General features: G+C 31.6%; 1 protein-coding gene across 1 annotated transcript in view; it reads right to left on the reverse strand.

The window, feature by feature from the left end:
- Positions 1-15353, reverse strand: part of ABCA13 (ATP binding cassette subfamily A member 13) — a 551934-nt gene that overhangs the window by 39284 nt on the left and 497297 nt on the right. Inside the window, exons 57-59 of the mRNA XM_051984384.1 lie at positions 11386-11520; positions 2900-3003; positions 316-408 (exon numbers count right to left, since the gene is read on the reverse strand). Of these exons, the coding sequence (XP_051840344.1) occupies positions 316-408; positions 2900-3003; positions 11386-11520 (332 nt within the window). The remainder of the gene's footprint in view (positions 1-315; positions 409-2899; positions 3004-11385; positions 11521-15353) is intronic.

The following is a 15353-nucleotide window of genomic DNA, read 5'->3' on the forward strand; positions in this document are numbered from 1 at the left end:
TTTAATATTGTAAGTAATGGAACCTGAACTTAAAGGACCACTGCACTAGGTAACAGAAGAGCTTTCTGAATCTAAGTCTATGGGGCTTTGCCTCTTTATTCCTAACTAGCCATGCTGACTATAGCCCTCTTGGGACATGTTACTAAATAGAATCTTTCATGAAAAAACACATTTCTTTCACTCTTGCATCAACCCAGTAAGGAAAAAAAAGAACGGACAACAGAAATATCATTGCTTCCTAACCCAATCTATCAGTACTCAAAATAGCTGACAGAACTGAGTAACAGTAGGTTCAATTGTCAAAAAGCATTATACCTGTTTTTAATATGCCGGGGAGAACCTAGACACTTGAAACTGCCATCGACCATGATTGCCAGACGAGTGCAAAGGGCTTCACATTCCTCCATGCTGGGAAAATAAGGACAAAAATGCATTAAGCAGTTAGGTCATATACTTAGGAACCTTGACTTTGTTCAAAGTATTTTAATTGATCTTTAAAATAGGCTAGAAGAGTAGAATACAGAAAATGCTTTGATAATATTTAAGCATGCTACTAGCACATTGTGACAAAAAGCAAATGTCAAATGACACAGATTTAAATCTGTAGGAAAATATTGGGGAGTTGAATATTATGGAACACTGATGAATAACAGAAATATTTCCTGACTCTTCCCTTGATGTTTCAAGACCTAAGGCAGCAAATGAATGGATTTCAGAATCATTTAAGAGCTTGCACAGGATGTAGAAAATGTGTTTGAGGAGGAAGTTCTCTACAAACAACAGCATAGGTATTTAGGAGATTTGCATTTTACTTACCTACTTCTAGAAGGATATAAAGAGTTCAGGGCTGTTCCTGTTCTTGAATTCTAATCTTTCCTCTTTCCCTACTTCTCTATAAATTCTTTTTGTCCTTTCCTTCTTGAATACAAGGTGAGGATACAGATTAGACAACCATTCTAGTTTTTGAGTAGAACTTCACTGGACATAAATGATGAGGCGATCTGTTTTTTTCTACACAAAAAGTTATACTCATTGCTAAAAAGGCATTGATAAAAAGTTTAGGAGCTTTGCCTTACTAAAGTTGTTGTTCAGTTGTTTTCAGTCATGTTCAATTCTGCATGACCTGATTTCAGGTTTTCTTGGCAACGATAATGGAGTGGTTTCCCATTCCTTTCTCCAGATCATTTTACAGATGAGGAAACTGAGGTAAACCAGGTTAAGTGACTCATCCAGGATCACACAGCTAGTATCTAAGGTCAGATTTATCAAAGTTTGGCACTCTATTTCCTAGCTGCCATTGTGTTACTATTAGAGGGAATGAATTGTGATACTTCAAAATATGATCTTTGTGGAGTTCACAGAATTTTAATTAAGCTTTTCCATACTACCCTGGTTTCATAACACCCATAATTTGTGTTAATTTGTCACAGAACGGGTTGATAGAAATTATGGAAATTATGAGAGTTAATGTCCATACCATGATTTCAAAGTTCATCCTAATATATCAATGTTAAGTATACAACCTGGTACAATGGGAAAAGGGTTAAGTTGGGAACAATAAAATGTAGATAAAATCTTATCTTAAAATATGAATATAGGGGTCAGGGCAGAGTAAAGATGGAAGAAATAGAGTTTAACTCTTCTAGAGTCACTGAATATATGACTGCTAATTATGACAAATACCATGTCAGGTAACTATCATCAAGTCATGTCATTTTTACCTTAACTTCTCTATTATATGTCTTATTTTTACCATTCATATGGCATCACCAAGTCACACATCTGACTTATTACTAAAGTCTTTTTTTTTTCCTGCCCCATGTATCTGTATACTCTAATTCATCTTCCACTCAACTCACAGTGCAATTTTCTAAATGACAAATCACAACCCCCCCCCACTTAACAAATGCCAATTGCTCCCCATTATGTTTGGGATCAATCTCCTTACACTTTGGCCCTTTCTATCTTCCTGATCTTTTACACTTTTTTCCCATATTTCTATATGCTCCTAAAATCCAATAATACCAGTGTTCCCCTAGTTCTTGACACAAGACCCTCTTAGGCTCATTCTATTCTTTTTCATGGATAGTTTCCCAAATGTAGAATGCTTTCCTTCCTCTGCCATCTGCCTTCTATGACTTCCTTCAAGATTCAATTCAAACCTTATCTTCTGTACCTTACATATCTATGAGAGGCCTTTCCTGCTCCTCCAACTTATACTGCTAGTTCTTCTTTTGGAGATTATTTTCTGTGTACTCTGAACATAATTCATATATACATAGTTGTATACATGTTGCAATCCCAGTAGAATGTTTTTGCTTTTCTTTTTGGCCTCAGTATTTAGCCCAGCGCTCAACATACAGCAAATGATTTATAAATATATGTTAAATGACTTAGCAGCACTGATTTTAAATATTATTGTACTATCTCTCAGCTTAGACTGGTATCCTAGAATTTGTCTAGATTTTAGATACAGCTAGGGGATGTGGTAGATATAGCAGGATCCTTGGAGGAAAGAATATCTGATTTTGAACCCTACTTCAGAAAACTTGTTATTTTTGACCCTGGGAATGGCATTTAATCTCTCTCAGCCTCAGTTTGTATATCTACAAAATGAGGATAATATAAGCACTTACCTCATCATGCTGTTGGGAGAATCAATTAAAATAAATTATGTAAAAAGCCCATGTAAACTATAAGGTATTGTATAAATTCAAATTACTGTTATTATTATTTTATTATCATATTTATTATCTTGAGGCATGTGACACAATATTAGCACACTCATTGCAGCCACAATAACAACAATAAAAGTTTTCTTGAGTCCCTATTGCTAACAGAAATGTTAGCTATTATTATTATGCTAAAATTTCTCAACTTATTTATGAAAGCAATATACCTATGTGAGGTAAGAACTGCAGCACAGCCTTCCTGAACTTCTTTCATTATAGTTTTCCAAAGGTATCGCTTAGAACCAGGATCCATTCCAGAGCTGGGCTCATCCTATAAATAAAAATATGAATTTATGAGGCAGCTCAAGAAAAAAAAACAGAATAATATAAGACTTTAGATACTATGAAAGGCCAAATATCTGGACTAAAGTACAAGGGAAAGTCTATGTCCTTAGGAATAGGGTAATAAGATCCTAGTCCTACCCCTATCTTCACCTACTTAGGAGGCCTTATACAAATACCTAGGAGACAATATAAATCACCCACTCTCTGTTCTTTAGTTTTGTTATTAAAAAAACAAGAGGAAATTAGATGAGATCACTTTGATGGTTTAACTTAATATAACTGTGGTAAAAAATTCTGGGTTATATGACTAACAGAAGGAAAATGTTACTCTAATAAAAATAATTTTCACAAAATCAGAATCAAATTATCAGAGATTTTTTAAAAAGGTACAGCTACTTATAGTGGGGAATTTCAAGCTAGAGAAAGAAAACGTTAATTACAAAGTAAAAATTAAAAACTAATTATATACGTTGATCCAATAATTTTATTTTAGGAATCTAATATTTTTCAACAAATGTATTTTACATTTTTGCTATCATGACCCATGTTATAAAAAATGAGGGATATTACTATTAGTTCAAAGTTCAAAATTTTTCAAAGCAACATCATTTATAATTGCAAAAAGAAATTTAACAGGAGAGAATAGTTAAATTAATATTGTAATTATAATCAGTCAGGAATCCAGTATGATTTCGCTGTTAAATGTTAGATCCTAATATCAACTAATAAATATTTATTAATAACCTGCTGTATTCCAGGTAATATGCTAATTGCTGGACATTCAAATACAAGCAAGCAAGCATTTACTGCTCTAAAGGAACTCTCATGGGGAGAGAATTCTGGGAGAAAAAAAGAATTCTGGAAAGTTGGAGGGAGGAGTATAATAATGTGAGTTTGGGGAGGAAACTGTTAATGAACAATTTGGAGGAGGTCTGAACCTGACAAGAAAAGGCAAGAATCCACCTCTCTGAGCAAGGAAATCAGGGATGGAACCGAAGTTTTTGACGATGAGAATTCTACAAAGAAGTCTCTGACAGGATATGAAGAAATTTTGTCAAACGAAGCTAAGACAATGAAGTGAGTTATAAGTATTCTTAAACAAGCATAAAGCTGCATACTTTTAAGCTCTGTCTTGAATTTGATATTTATTTATTTTATGATATAATGATCCAGATGTAGAATTGGAAGTTTCTGCCCTTCTGGATCTATGTCTTTATAACCTAGTACTTAATATCCATAAAAGCTTAATATGGTATTGGAAAAAAATTTTTTTTCATTTGCTACTCTTTCCATCAATAGCTAATGTTCCCTTTCAGCAATTTTTTGGATCAAACTTTTTAAAATAATTTGTTTGACATAATATCTCACTTATGAACTGCTAAAATTAATTTTAATATTTACTTAGTAGTACCTTTGAGGAATATAATAATAACCTTAATAATATTACACAATTTTCTAAGCTTGAATTCAGATTTTATGAAGTCAGAATTGTGATTCCAGTAGTATATAAGAATGTGCCATCATTAATTCAGAGATGGAACAATCTTTTCAAGTTACAAAAATAAAACCTCCTTACCTTAATAAAGAGGAAATTAAGTCCATCAGAAAGTAAGTAAATTGTGTAAGGTCTCAGAGATAATTAGAGGAAAACCAGTATCTGAGACTGTACCTCAGTTGTCTAGTTTCAATACCAAAATGCCCACCACTGCACTATAAATTGAAATATATAAACAATTTTTGCTGTTATCCTACAGTCAATCAAGTTGAGTTTTACATTCAAGGTTATAATTGGTAAACTAATTATACTTTTTTTAAAGCTATTTCTTTTTTTAGAAAAAATGCATTGTTATTAATTTTTCTATTACCAATTATTATACAACCTTCATACCCATTAAACACACACACACTAAGTTGCATTCTAATAATTAAATATATTAAATTATACTTTTAGTAAAAATTGACTCCCTGGTTCTTCTCCCTGTTTAAGACAGATTTTTTTTTTCCCCTGTGGGATTAATTTCCTCTTTTCCTCTATATACTTTTTACTTGGCTCTTTTTTTTTCTAATTATTTAATAGTGCTGACCCAATTTAAATTACTCCTCTCTTCCCTGTTCTTCCATCAAGATTGTTCATGTCATTCAGTGGTTGGTCAAGGCAATACTATTGTTATTTTTAATCTCACTTTAGTAATTACTCTAAGATAGTAACTAATCCCAGTTGTAAAATATCTACATATATTGATTAAAGTATTGAAAGCTTGATGATCCTAGTCTGAGCCTAGTCTGGCTCTGTTCCCTTATTATTTTTGCACTTCCAAAGTTGTTTTCATGGTCATCTTTGTTGCCATAAATTTCTCAGGCTAATGTATATTTTTTAAAAATCTATTTTTTCCTTTAAAATAAATGCTTAGCCTTGTTTTGAGAAGCTTATTTTAACAAAAATATGATTTCTTAAATTATATTTTTCAGTCTTCTTTTGCTCATACCCCGACATTGAAAAGAAAAGCAAAACTCCCATTATAAATGCAAATAATTAGGCAAAACAAAATCCTTATTGATTGTGTTGAATATATATGTGTGTGTGTGTGTGTGTGTGTGTACATGTGTGTATATATATATATATATATATCCATATATCTCTTCTGTATTTTGAATCATTTATCTCCTTATTATGGGCTATCCCTATAAGAGGATATTTCTACCCCCATCAGCCTCCAGAAGCATGATTAGTTATCCCACTGATGAGAATTCCTATTTCTTTCAAAGTTGTTTGTCATATTTGTTTGAATTGTAGAAATTGTTTTGATTTTGTTTATTTTACTCTATCAATTCATTCAAGTATTCCCAAGTTTTTCTGGAATTATAACCTTCTCATTCCCTAAAACACAACAAAAATAGAGTCCCAGGCTCAAAAGGTATAGATGGTTAAGTTACTTTACTAGTATGATTCCAAACTGTTTTTCCAATTGTACTATTTTATAAATCCACCAAGAATGATTTAATGCTTATCTTTCTACAACACATCCAAGATTTTACTATGGCCATTTTTGTTATTTTGGAGTATGAGCTGAAATTTCAACACTAATTTGATTTGCATGTCTCTGTTTTAAGGATTTGTAGCATTTTTTCATGTGGTTATAAAATATTTGAGAACTATCTGGTTTGACCACTTACCTCTTGTGAATGTCTACTATTATCTCTCTTTATATAGATAGATATAGATATATTTTAAATGTAGATAGAGAGATATAGATATCACTATATACATATATATATTAGATATATATTAGATACCAAACACTTATCAGATACATTTTTTTTCATTTGATCACTTTGCTTTTACCTTTCATGCTGGATTTGTCACCATGCCTCAGTAGACAATAAAATTTCTAGTTGGCCCCCATTCCTGTCTCAGCTCCCTGATATGTATTTGGAATTGTCTGGTGGCATTTAGGGTAAATAAGGTTAAATGGGGAGTGCAAAGCTGAGAAAAAAAAATATTTTATTGCCAGTGTTCCTGATAAAGGTCTCATTTCTAAAATATATAAAGAACTGTGTCAAATTTATAAGAATGCAAGTCTTTCTTCAATTGATAAATGGTCAAAACACACAATTCTTAGATGATGAAATCAAAGCCATCTATAGTCATATGAAAAAAAATGCTCCAAATTACTATTGATTAGAGAATTGAAAATTAAAACAACTCTGAGGTATCACTTCACACCTATCAGATTTGCTAAAGTGTTAGGAAAAGATAATGATAAATGTTGGAGGGGATGTGAGAAAATTGGGACACTAATGGATTGTTAGTGGAGTTGTGAAATGATCCAACCATTCTGCAGAGCAATTTGGAACTATGCCCAAAGGAGTATAAAACTGTATATTCTGTGGCATTTGACATGGCAGTACCACTACTGAGTCCGTATCCCAAGAAAACCATAAAGAAGGGAAAATAACCCATATTTTCAAAAATGTTTATATCAGTTCTTTTTTTGATAGCAAAAAAATTGGAAAATGAATAGATACCCATCAATTGGGAAATGGCTGAATAAGTTGTTGTATATAAAATTAATAGGATAATATTATTCTATTAAAAAAAAAAAAAAAAAAACAATGAACAAGCTGATTTTAGAAAGACCTAAAAAGATTTACATGAACTGGTGCTGAATGAAATAAGCAGAACCAGGAATACATTGTATATGATAACAGCATGATTGTGCAATGATCAACTGTGGAATATTTTATTTTTCTCAGCAGTTCAATGATTCAAGGTAATACCAATAAACTTTGGATAGAAAATGTCATCTGCATTCAGAAAGAGAATTATGGAATTGAATGTAAATCAATAAGGCTATGTTCACTTTTTTTCTGCTTTTTTTGTCTTTCTTCTATCATAGCTTTTTCCTTTTTGTTCTAATTTTCTCTCCCCAAAAGAGTCATAGAGAAATGTGAATTTTAAAAGTTAATATACATGTAAAAAAAAACAAATCACATATGTGATGTAAGGTAAGGTGTTTTTCAACAAATTTAAACAAGTATTTCTAAACTGTTTATAAATTTTTTTGAATTTAGAAATTTCCTTTTCTTTTTCTTTCTTGAAGTGACTCTAATCTTGACTCTAGTTTTCTCATTAGCTTATCCCCCATCTCTACCTCTTCATTCCACTAACTTCCTTTGAGTCTCACCCAAAATTCATACGTTATATAAGATGCTTTCTTAATTAACTTTAATTTGAGTTCCTTTCCTCTTAGATTTTCTTCACTTCATACTGTATAAATCGTATTTGCACATAGTTGTTATCATGTTTCTCCATTGAACAAGGAGCTCCTCAAGAGTATGAATTATTATTTTTTGCTTCTTTTGTATCACTGGACCTTAGTACATTGTCTGGTACAAAGAAGGTTCTTAATAAATGCTAGTTGACTAAAACTATTAATATAATTTAGATGATTTATCTAAACATATTTATTTTGCTTCCTACATTGCAACTTTTTCTCATGGATTTTCCTCACAATCTTTTGAGATTCTGTTACATTTTTGTAATCATCATTTCATTAAGCAAGAAATTAAAGTACTGAATGTAGTCTATTAGCTGACAGAAAAAAAAAAAAAAGAAGAAGTTTGAACTCTGAGCAAAACTACTATGAATTCAAGTCACAGGTCTGCCATCTTTAAATTTTAGTTAGTCTCTGAATCACAGTATTCTTATTCATCAAAATGGATGATAATATTTGCAATCTTTACTTTGATGAATTATTAAAATTTTAAGTTGCTAAGTAAAAGCAGCTTATATATGTTATATAAAGCTAAAGATTTCATTAAACAATCATATCATATCATTTCCAAAAATGTTAATTGAAAGAAGTTCAGAATTAAAGATCCAGAAAAATCTCAGAATCAGTTAATCTAATTCATATGTGACTGAAGTTCCCCTCTAATAAGCCAATAATTGGCATTTTGCCATTGCTAGAAAATTTCTTGTGGGAAGAAACCCAATCCAGTCCATTTTTATGACTAATTGTTATGGAAATTATTTTCCCCTGCCAAGTCTAATTGTCCTCTTCTATAACTTATACTAAATAAAATTAATTTAATTATTTAGTGTTTCAAATATTTGAAAACTATTATGATCCCCATCTTCACTCTGGCTAGCTTACTATGACTAGGTCCTTTTACCTCTTCTCATATAGAATAATGGAATAACACATATTTGGGTGGTAGCCTACTAAGAATCCCCAAATATTTTTATTCAAACTATTTAATCATAGCAATCCACTTTGTACTTGTGAATTTATTCTTTGCATCCATTTAAGACTACACTGTTCATAATGTTTATTATTTTTCCTGTAGTAAGACATTACAGGACACAACTTATCCTCCAATTTATCACTTAATTAGGTGTTAGTCATATGATGATGTGGAAACAAATTTACTATTAACTCTACTTCCTTCAGCAATTTATGCCTACCTATAAATGAAAAAAAAAACTCATTACATTTTATTAAGCCTTTTGGAGATGCCATAGCAATTAGATCTAATACAGAATTTTCAAATTACAAAAAAAAAAAATCACACTCTAAAATGTAAATATTTTCCCCTATTGAAGATTTAACTCACATACAATAATCAAAAAGAAAGTAGTCTGATAACTAAAGGTTTATGCAAAATAAATGCAGCTATTTTCCTATCACTTTGATACAGCTTTAAAGTAATGCTTTAGTTTCTAATACTAATTCTAAATATAATCATAAAAACATTTTATTAAAAACTTATATTAAGTACTAAGGCAACCGAAAGAAATACTAATGTTCAGAGATAAAGATTTTTAAATAGAAATTTTTCCTAAAAGTTGAAAAAATATATTCTCAGAATATTTCCTTTTAGCAGAAATTAAACAGAATATCAGTAAAGACAGATTTCTAGTCTTCTGATAAATCAATAGGGGTATGTCTTATAAACAATAATCACATAACATTTAGGGAATGTACTGAGAACTTTATACAATTTTCCATCTCAGGTGTTAGTTATCTATCCTGGCTTTTCATCATTTGTAAATCTCAAAAGTATGCAACATATACATTTAATAAAAGTGCAATAACCCTAGTATTGACTAGTCTTCTGTGAAAATGATATTAATCTACCATGACTTATTATTTTCTATTTTGATGACTTGTTCTTGAGTCATCTATGCATGCTACACTATGTAAATATTGTTTTCCCCAAGACAACCATTATTTTAATAATACATTAGCAAATTTTGCCAAATCACTAAGTCAAGCTCTTAGGCCTTCTTCAGATATTTTACTCTTTATTTTTCATGAAAATTGGCATAACAATTATCCTCATCTAACCCTATAGAACATCTTCTATTCTGCATAAACTTTTGGAAGGATAGGTCTGTTTTGATCTTGATGATTCTAGTTGTATATACTGCTCCCTCCAGAAATGCACACACTTAAGCTAAGTGTTCAATGATTTGTTATAGCTGACAATTTTATAAACTTATACTGAAACTGTGATCCTAAAAACAATTGTAATTTATGAACAAAATGCTAAGGCATTATGCTATTTTAGTTGATAATGAGTTTCCCCTTATTAGGGGTTTTCCATACAAGCCAGATGCCTGAATATGATGGGTTATGTTAAAATGGGAATTAGTAAGAGAGCAGGCATCCGGACTAAATGGGTATTAAGGTTTTTTTCCAATTCTAAAAGTTATTTCATTTATCCCCAGTAACATTTGAAAACACAGCCAATAATAGGAATGTCTACACTGAAATAACAACAATGGACCTCAGTGTTCCAATAAGTCTTTTTTTAGCACTAAGACTATAGAATATCCATTAAAATATATTTATCTAATAGGTTTATCCACTCTTTTAACTGCCATTATGAGTACATTTATAGCTACAGTAATTTTTCATTGGATAAAGGATTTTTTATTTCTTCTTAGAAAGAATCTCTAGTCTCCCATTCTCTCATTTATCATGTTCAAGGGAAGCTTATAATTATAGGATCAGAAAACACTAAGAATATTCCCTTGCATTAAATTATCATGGTGATCTTTATTATCCTTAATTAATTTGGGAAGCCGAGACCAATCAAATTTGACATTTGGTGATCATAATGAACAAATGACAAGTACCAACTAACTTATGTCATTTAGTTAGATCCACTTGTCTAAAGCAAATGTTTTCAGATTAGCAACATTTTAAATTCCATCGTGCAATGTTAGTGTTCTTAATGTCTTAGAAAAATCACAAAGAAATCAGCATTTTTTCATTAGGACATAAAAGATGAAATGAAATGTAGCATTTTTATTATATATAAATAACTCAACTGGGTCTTAACATGCATAATTTAGACGTTTTTATTCAAGTATAATAAAAGGATATTTAAAAGGGTTGGGTGGTAATGGAGGGCTCCAGAAAACTATTTCAGGGAAATGTGAGAGTTCTAGCATAATATGTATGACTAGATGAACTAGGAATATATCAAGATAAAACAATACAGGAGTGAACAAATATTTAATAAGTGTCTATGTTGTATATTATCATGTTCTTCTTCTGATTAAGGAAAAACACCTTGGCAATAAAAAGAAAAGAATGTGAGACAAAATAGGAAAAAGAAGGAACTGGGATACATTGCATATTGAACATATTCACCAATTTAAGGGTTCACTTTTGGCCAGTGTTGAGTCTAAGAAAATATGTAAAATCAATAAAAACTGAAATTCATTTATTTATGTAAACATAGCCAGACAAAAATATTATCATTTCTATTTAACAAAGAATTGCAAGTTAAATGGGCAGTTTCGTTATGGATCATGTTTCAAGAACATCAATTTGGTAATATTCACACTTCTTACCAATAAGAGAATATCAGGTTTTCCCACCAAAGCCAGAGCAGTAGATAGTTTTCTCTTGGTTCCTCCACTGTAGGTATTCACTGGTTTTTCAATATGAGTCTCAAGATGTAGTCTATGAACAAGTTCTCCAGCAACCTAAAGGAAAGACCTTATGTAAGCTTCTCTTGTTGAACATATTATGACTTGTATATAAATGAACTCCCTAAGAAAAAATCTCCAAGTCCAGAATGATTCACAAGTGAATTATTCCAGACATTTAAAGAACAAATCATTCCAATACTATGTAAACTATTCAGAAAATTAGGTAAAGAAAGAGTTCTGCCAAATGCTTCTATGACACAATTATGGCATTGATATCTAAACCAGAAAGAACCAAAACAATCTCCCTAATGAATATTATGCAAAAGTTTTAAATAAAAATATTTAAAAAAACATTGCAGCAACTTATCAGCAGAATAATTCACTGTGACCAAGTGAGATCTATGTCTGGAATGCAGGGGTGATGCAATATAAGGAAAACTATTACCATAATCGACTATGTCTATAACAAAACCAACAAAAATAATATGATAATTTCAATAAATGCAGAAAAGCTTTTGGCAAAATATAACACCCACTTCTATTATAAACATTAGAAAGCATAGGGATAAAGGAAGGTTTCCATAAAATAATAAGTAGTAGCTACCTAACCTTCCATAAACATTATTTATAATGGAGAAAAGCTGGACACATTCCTAATAAGATCAGGGGTGAAACAAGGATGCCCACTATCACCACGATTATCCAACATTGCAGTAGAAATGTTGGCTTTAGCAATAAGAAAAAAAAATTAAAGGAATTAGAATAGACAATGAGGAAATAAAACTATCACTCTTTGCATATGATATAATGATACATTTAGAGAATACTAGAAAATCATCCAAAAACCTACTGAGAATAATTCACAGATTTAGCAAAGTTGCAGGATATAAAATAAACCCACATAAATCATCAGCATTTATATATACATATATATATACGTATATATATATATATATATTACTGACAAAGCCCAATAGCAAAAGATAGAAAGAGAAATTTCATTTAAAATTACTATAGACAAAATAAAATACTTGGGGGTCTACCTGTCAAGATAAATCCCAAAAATATATCAATGCAATTATAAAACACTTCGCATACAAATAAAGTCAGATCTAAACAATTGGGAAAATATCAATTGTTTATGGCTGGGATGAACTAATATAATAAAAATGATAATTCTGCCTAAATTGTCTACTTGTTCAGTGTCATATCAATAAAACTGCCAAAACATTAGTTTATAAAACTAGAAAAATAATAATAAAATTCAACTGGAGAACAAAAGATTAAGAATATCAAGGGAATTAATGAAGTAAATACAAAGTAGTGTGGCTTAGCAGTACAAAATCTAAAACTATAATATAAAGCAGCAATCATCAGAACTCTTTGATAGTGGCTAAGAAATACAGGGGTGGACCAATGGAATAGATTAGATACACATGATACAATAATCAAGGCCCATGACAATCTAGTATTTGATAAACCCCCAAACTCCAGCTTCTGGAATAAGAACCCACTATTTGTCAAAAATTTCTGGGAAAACTGCAAAATTATATGTAAGAAATTCAGAACAGATCTACATCTCACATCCCATGCAAAAATAAAGTCAAATTCAGTATATGATTTGGGCATACAGGATGATACCATAAACAGACTAGGAAATAAATTGGAGGCAGAGGGAAGAAGAGAGAGGTTAGATAACACAATTGCCTCTCAATTGAGAGGTCATAGAACAGCAACTGACTCTCAGTCTCCTTATATCATCATCATCATCTCTCACATGAAGAGAACCATTCTATAGGTCTGAGTTAGACCTCCAGCAGCCACTGGCAGGTGGCTCCCATATCACAATATATTATGACTTCTAAATTTTTAATTGAATGTAAGCTCATTGAGGTCAAGGATTGTTTCATTTTTGTATTTATATGCCTAGTGTCTATAGTAAAGATGCCTTAAACATAGCAGGTATTTCATAAATATTTAATGAAATTATGACTTTTTAAATTAAAATTTTAAATCACTCATTTCTATTTTCCCTCTAACCATGAAATAATTATTTTCCAAATAGCAAAAACATATGCAAATTAACAGTGCTAATGGTTATCAAAGGGAATCAAGAGTTGGTGGAAACAAGACCATGAGCTATTCCCTATTTTATCCTACTCTCTCACCTCCATACACTCACATATGTTGTTTCCATCACCAGGAACACAATGTTTCCTCATCTCCAGATATCAAAAGTCTTTTTCTGCTTCAAGTCCCAGTTTAGGAGTCATGCAGGTCTTTAAGGAGACCTCTTCTGAGGCGGATCAGGAAGAGGATGCTAATAGCCAATACTTATAAAATACTTTAAGGTTGGCAAAGTGCTTTATATGTTCCTTCATTTGATTATCTATATAAACTGTAGGTTCTTTAATAGCAAGGATTGCCTTTTGCCTTTCCTTGTATCAGCAATGCTCAGCACAGAGTCTGGCATACTATACATGCTTAATACAAACTTGTGGATAGAATAAGTGTTCTTCATATCAAACCTGTGAGGAAGAAGTTATTATTAACACTATTTTATAGAAGATAAAATTTGAATTTAAATGGCTAACTCAGAACCAAACAGCTAATATGTATCTGAGACGATGTAATTAATAATAATAATAGCATTTATACCATACTTCAAGATTTGCAAAGAAGTTTAAAATATGATCTCATTTTATTATCACAATAACCATATGAAATAGGTATGATTTTATAGTCATTTTTTTCAGATGGGAAAATCTATGCTAATTTTAAGTGACTTGCTCAGGTTCACACAGCTAGAATATGAGGCTGGGTTTGAACTCAGATCTTTTTGGCTCCAAGCCCAGAACTATTCAATTTATTACCTAGCTGCCAAATCCGTTTCCTTCTACTTCAACTCTGGTAGGGAATCCAATACACCCTCTAGCTGTCTTCTGGAAAATGAATCTATTTGGATATTAAATACATAGCTCCCATTAATTTTCCTAATTAGAGAGAAAAGAGGAAGAAAGAGAGTGAGAGAGAGACAGAGCAACAGAGAGAAAGGAGGGAAAGAAAAAGGGAAGGTGGGAGAAAGAAAGAGGGAGGGAGGAAAAGCAGGAGGAGAAGGATGATGAGGAGGGGAGGGATGTTCCTGAATAGCCATGAAGCATATAAAATCCACTAATGCAAAGATTCTGTTTGCAGGATAGTTAATATTTTTATTATGCATCACCAAGTCCAACTCAACCATTCCACAAGATTATGTTACAGATCAGGAATTTCATAAAAGTTAAAAAGCCTACTTTAGTGTCTAGGAGTATAGAGAGCACTCTGACTAGGTTAAGACTAACCTCTATCCCTTAAAATAAATCTGATGCTTCTTCCCCCTTCCAATACCTTAGTGTTAAATATTATCATGGAATGAGCTACATGCTTATACTGTGGTGGAAATGTAGTTGATATGTCCTGCTACTTTGCCACAACCTTCATACCTCCTTTGAGTGGCCTGTCTCAATAGCCTCTGTATTTTATTAACAATAACAACTAAAATCTACACAATATTTTCACCATTTTTGATGTGATCATCTCACAACAACCTGTGAAGGTAATAACTTATTATTATCCTCATACAGGTAATAAATTAGAGTTCTCTGGAATCTACTTCTCCATCCTTTAGATCTGAAAAGGGACTTATCCTGGGACTAACTAGGCTTAAGATAGGGCAGAGCCTTTCTCTAAAATCAGACCTGCTGGAAGATACGGACAGAGGACAGTCTCATAGTTTTATTTGGTAGGATATGACCCAGGATCCTAAAATCATCTTGCTCCCTTCTCTCCCTTCTCCTACTTGTCCCCAGTAAGCATTCATTTAGCTGCACAAATATTATTCTAATGAT

Source organism: Antechinus flavipes, chromosome 1 (assembly GCF_016432865.1).
Source record: "Antechinus flavipes isolate AdamAnt ecotype Samford, QLD, Australia chromosome 1, AdamAnt_v2, whole genome shotgun sequence".
Classification (NCBI taxonomy): Eukaryota; Metazoa; Chordata; class Mammalia; order Dasyuromorphia; family Dasyuridae; genus Antechinus; species Antechinus flavipes.